The 5,345-nt window shown below is 38.8% G+C and overlaps 1 protein-coding gene across 1 annotated transcript; it reads left to right on the top strand.

Moving 5' to 3' along the window:
- Window positions 1-351: 351 nt before the first annotated feature.
- On the top strand, window positions 352-2,502 carry LOC306850975 (uncharacterized protein). Its single transcript, XM_079386959.1, has 2 exons — window positions 352-546; window positions 1,945-2,502. Exons 1-2 carry the CDS (start codon window positions 505-507, stop codon window positions 2,257-2,259), a joined length of 357 nt encoding a protein of 118 aa, XP_079243085.1. The 5' UTR covers window positions 352-504; the 3' UTR covers window positions 2,260-2,502.
- Window positions 2,503-5,345: the final 2,843 nt, after the last annotated feature.

The raw sequence follows: 5,345 nt of genomic DNA, 5'->3' as shown, positions 1-5,345 counted from the left end.
AGAGGGGGCCTCAGCAAAGAGATGGTCTTGAAACAAATTTAATGGACCACGAAGACTAATTCAGCTGGACTGAATCCCTAGGACTCTTGCACTGTGTTACGAACTGCAAACAACAAAAGTGGTAACTGCTCATCCCAATCCTTCTGATGCTCAACACAATAAATACGAATCATAGTCTTTATGGTTTGATGGAATTGTTCGATAACACACTGAGATTGAGGATGATAAGCACTAGACAGTACACTCAAAAAAAGGAAATTAGCTGGTTATTACATTAAAACAAGCGTAACGTGTAATTTTAACAAAATTATTTCATGTTTCAAAGGTGAACGTGATAAAATAATGTAGGATAAGCATGAAATTCAACAAATTAACATTTGTTAAATTCAGTCATGTTGAGATAACGTGATTCAATATAGTCAGACTGATCTTGCACCGAAAATGGATTAGCGAGATCACGCGAGATGACAAACCGCGTGCTTCGGAAAATAACGAGATTATCACATGAAGAACTTGCCTGGCGTGCCTGGAGTTCATTTGGAAAAGGTAAGATAAAATCTGTTTTCATCCATCTACAAAACGATGTGTATAAAATCATCAGCAGACTGTCCATCATTTTCAGCAATATTTGGTTATGCTTGTTTGTTATTTTTGTACTCAGGCCGTTAATGTCATGCTGGCACATTCATGCTTACATACGTGACGATAGTTGGCTCGCAGTTAAAGGATAATTCCGGTATTTAGCACTTTGAGTCTCTTTTCTGGTTTATGGATGAACTAGAGTAGTGGACACAGAAATGTTGACGATGGGTCCTGTCTCGACTTTTTGACTCGTTTAGATTCGCCTTTGACCGCTTCAGTGGCTGGCTACGAGCATTCACAAACATGTCCTTAAAACAACCCTTAACGTTCGTGTTCAAAACTGTGCAACTCACCGAGTGGCTAGTGGTGTTCGTTGATGATTAAAAACAAATATATCGGCGCAATGTATGATTTCAATCCGTGTTATTTGCTATAGTGGAACTATTTTTTCAGATACCTCACAACTGCGTATAAACTTCCGCTCGATATTTGAGTCTGAAGCGCAGTAATATCAACGAGCACTGAGTCCTCCAACAGAAATCAATGGGATTTTACAAAATGCCAAATAAAACACGACAGAAACTGCATTTCGCTACGCTATTTGTTTTTAATCATCAACGAACACCACTAACCACTCGGTGAGTTGCACAGTTTTGAACACGAACGTTAAGGGTTGTTTTAAGGACATGTTTGTGAATGCCGGTAGCCAGCCACTCTGAAGCGGTCAAAGGCGAATCTAAACGAGTGAAATAGTCGAGACAGGACCCATCGTCAACATTTCTGTGTCCACTACTCTAGTTCATCCATAAACCAGAAAAGAGACTCAAAGTGCTAAATACCAGAATTATCCTTTAAATAAAAACTCACTACCACATACAAATTATTTGGCCTGTTTTTTTTCATCATGTAATTCTTCTATACATGAACAAAAACAGTGTATCAAATGTCTGTTTGCGGTAAAGTAACTTATTACTGATCTTTTTGGAAATAACCGGGCCGGTTTGGGAGCCTCTCTCCTTGTCTTTCTCTCAGACAATAACACACACACACACACACACCCCATACTTTTTTTTCCCCTTTAATAAGACAATATACCTTTATTCGAATGGAATAACTAACACTGAACTCATGATTACAACAGACAGGCCCTTGGTATGGCTTAGTTGAAGTATTTCACCGACTCAGCTAAACAATTTTAATGTCAATTGGTTATTTGATTACATTTGCATTATTATGAATATGGATCAAGTTAGTGATAGCTGTTTTACAGTAATACTGTAAAGATTGTGTGCTATAAATATGCATGTAATGCACATCAGTAAAAAAAATCTTTGTCCTTGTTCATTTTATTTTTTGTCACAGGATGTCGATGAAAGCACTCAAATGGCCATAGCGGAGACAGTATTTGGAATCTTTGTCATTCGACAAGAAGGCGCAGAGCCTGGCGATGACCCCGCGGATGTTGGTATTGTCCTGGAGGGGGTGGAAGTGATGAGTGAGTTGGGCAATGTAGCTTTTGCTGTGGTGATGTTGCTGGGGCTTGTCTACGCGCTAAACCTGAGCTACCCCCAGGAGCTCAAGTACACTTTTGAGGTTCTGCAGAAGATCATTATGGAATTGGATGGAAACAAACTATCCAACAAAGGACAAGTTCTCAAAACACTGCTTTCCCGTTAAGAAACATCGCCATAGCAAAAGCTACACCAGAAAAGTTGTACCTTCTGTTTTGTTGTTTAGGTACTCCAGCACATTAAACTACAGGTGTAAGTGCAAATCTTGAAGGGGAATGTGAGTATAAAGGCAGGGCCCCATTTCCCAGTACAGGTCCTTTTCAAAAAATTAGCATATTGTGATAGTTCATTATTTTCTGTAATGTACTGATAAACATTAGACTTTCATATATTTTAGATTCATTACAACACAACTGAAGTAGTTCAAGCCTTTTATTGTTTTAATATTGATGATTTTGGCATACAGCTCATGAAAACCCAAAATTCCTATCTCAAAAAATTAGCATATCATGAAAAGGTTCTCTAAACGATTTATTAACCTAATCATCTGAATCAACTAATTAACTCTAAACACCTGCAAAAGATTCCTGAGGCTTTTAAAAACTCCCAGCCTGGTTCATTACTCAAAACCGCAATCATGGGTAAGACTACCGACCTGACTGCTGTCCAGAAGGCCATCATTGACACCCTCAAGCAAGAGGGTAAGACACAGAAAGACATTTCTGAACGAATAGGCTGTTCCCAGAGTGCTGTATCAAGGCACCTCAGTGGGAAGTCTGTGGGAAGGAAAAAGTGTGGCAGAAAACGCAGCACAACGAGAAGAGGTGACCGGACCCTGAGGAAGATTGTGGAGAAGGACCGATTCCAGACCTTGGGGGACCTGCGGAAGCAGTGGACTGAGTCTGGAGTAGAAACATCCAGAGCCACCGTGTACAGGCGTGTGCAGGAAATGGGCTACAGGTGCCGCATTCCCCAGGTCAAGCCACTTTTGAACCAGAAACAGCGGCAGAAGCGCCTGACCTGGGCTACAGAGAAGCAGCACTGGACTGTTGCTCAGTGGTCCAAAGTACTTTTTTCGGATGAAAGCAAATTTTGCATGTCATTCGGAAATCAAGGTGCCAGAGTCTGGAGGAAGACTGGGGAGAGGCAAATGCCAAAATGCCTGAAGTCCAGTGTCAAGTACCCACAGTCAGTGATGCTGGTGCTGGTCCACTGTGTTTTATCAAGGGCAGGGTCAATGCAGCTAGCTATCAGGAGATTTTGGAGCACTTCATGCTTCCATCTGCTGAAAAGCTTTATGGAGATGAAGATTTCATTTTTCAGCACGACCTGGCACCTGCTCACAGTGCCAAAACCACTGGTAAATTGTTTACTGACCATGGTATTACTGTGCTCAATTGGCCTGCCAACTCTCCTGAGCTGAACCCCATAGAGAATCTGTGGGATATTGTGAAGAGAAAGTTGAGAGACGCAAGACCCAACACTCTGGATGAGCTTAAGGCCGCTATCGAAGCATCCTGGGCCTCCATAACACCTCAGCAGTGCCACAGGCTGATTGCCTCCATGCCACGCCGCATTGAAGCAGTCATTTCTGCAAAAGGATTCCCGACCAAGTATTGAGTGCATAAATGAACATAATTATTTGAAGGTTGACTTTTTTTGTATTAAAAACACTTTTCTTTTATTGGTTGGATGAAATATGCTAATTTTTTGAGAGAGGAATTTTGGGTTTTCATGAGCTGTATGCCAAAATCATCAATATTAAAACAACAAAAGGCTTGAACTACTTCAGTTGTGTTGTAATGAATCTAAAATATATGAAAGTCTAATGTTTATCAGTACATTACAGAAAATAATGAACTTTATCACAATATGCTAATTTTTTGAAAAGGACCTGTATATCAGTGTTCAGTTCATCTGGAGGTTTTTTGTGCTCTGTTTTTATTAAAAAATGTTCTCTCTGATGCAAGGTCCAGTCTATTGGCACTTAAGGAAAGCTGTATGCTGAATTATTTTTTCAGTTTCTCATAAAAAATTAAAGGGATAGTTCGGCCTATCCCTTTAAGACTAAGCTATGTTTAATTTTTTTTAAGTTTAAACATTTACAAATTTCGGGAGTTAAACTTTATTGTAAGATCTCCATTTGTCTTGTTTTTACCCTTGATGCCAACCATGCTGTAGACATTGTTGAAACTTGTTTAAAAAATGTCCCTACGTTTCAATGTAAAAAATTTAAATATATATTTATACAAAACATGTTCTAACTTTGGTAAATATTTTTTATTAACTTCTGTGCGAGTTCACCATCACATAAAACCACAGGTGCAAGATGTACAAAGTGCAAATGTTAAGAGTAGATTAAGTGGGATGCGAGTGAGAGGGCCCATTTCCCTGTATTCTCATAACAAACTTGAGATATATTTCCTTGTGTTATCAACAAGCAACTCAACTGTGTAAAACAATGTGCATTATAATTTTGGAAATACAATTTGATTGCACCTTTTCTCATTTGTTGTGTGTTGTTTCCACCATTAGAGTTTGTTAAAAAGGTTTTAATTTATTCAACTCAAAAGCTATTCTTTGAAGTAATGTAATTAAATCATGGAAAGGATTTCCATGTGATTAAATGGCTTTCTTTCAGCATTAAGCACTTTTGTTAGGCTAACTTAAATAAATTAGTTGGTCCAAAACATTGCTAATTAGTTGGGCTGACACTATTAAATTAAGCTGTGCCCAACCATAGTAAATAAGTTGAATCAAACTTAATAAATTAAGTTGACCCAACGTAAGTACATTCAATTGGAATAACAGAATTGCATAATGCTGAAATAAAGCAAGTTAATCATGTGGAAATCCTTTCCATGATTTTTTTATGTTCATTCAAAGAGTAATTTTTTTGAGTGTATGGGTAATGTTCAGTTCGTTCATTGCTTTACAAAATACACGCAAAGTGAAATTTGTTCCTTGGTCAGATTGAATAACCTTTGGTAGACCAAAAGGGCTTTCACAATGTTGGGGGACTTCAGAGAGCATAATGGAATGGCTTCGGGAAATCTGGTAGCAGAGCACATCAATGTCAACAAATACACATGTCCAGACCTAGTCATGGGCAAAGGTCCTACACAGTCTATCACAAGCTTTTGTGATAGACTGTGTCTATCACTGTGTCTATCCTAACACCTAGATGACCTGAAAGTTCGTGGTCATGGGCTAAACTTAGTACATACCCATGGTAGGGCTGTGGAACAACAA

The sequence above is a fragment of the Barbus barbus genome (assembly GCF_936440315.1).
Source record: "Barbus barbus genome assembly, chromosome: 31".
Taxonomy (NCBI): Eukaryota; Metazoa; Chordata; class Actinopteri; order Cypriniformes; family Cyprinidae; genus Barbus; species Barbus barbus.
This window is presented reverse-complemented; position numbering and strand designations above follow the sequence as displayed.

What these genes read in the sequence shown, in the direction of transcription:
- LOC306850975 (XM_079386959.1), top strand. Translation starts at nt 505, where the DNA reads ATGAAGAACTTGCCTGGCGTGCCTGGAGTTCATTTGGAAAAG. An exon ending in CTGGAGTTCATTTGGAAAAG is followed by an intron (nt 547 to 1,944) that starts GTAAGATAAAAT and finishes TTTTTGTCACAG; the next exon opens with GATGTCGATGAAAGCACTCA.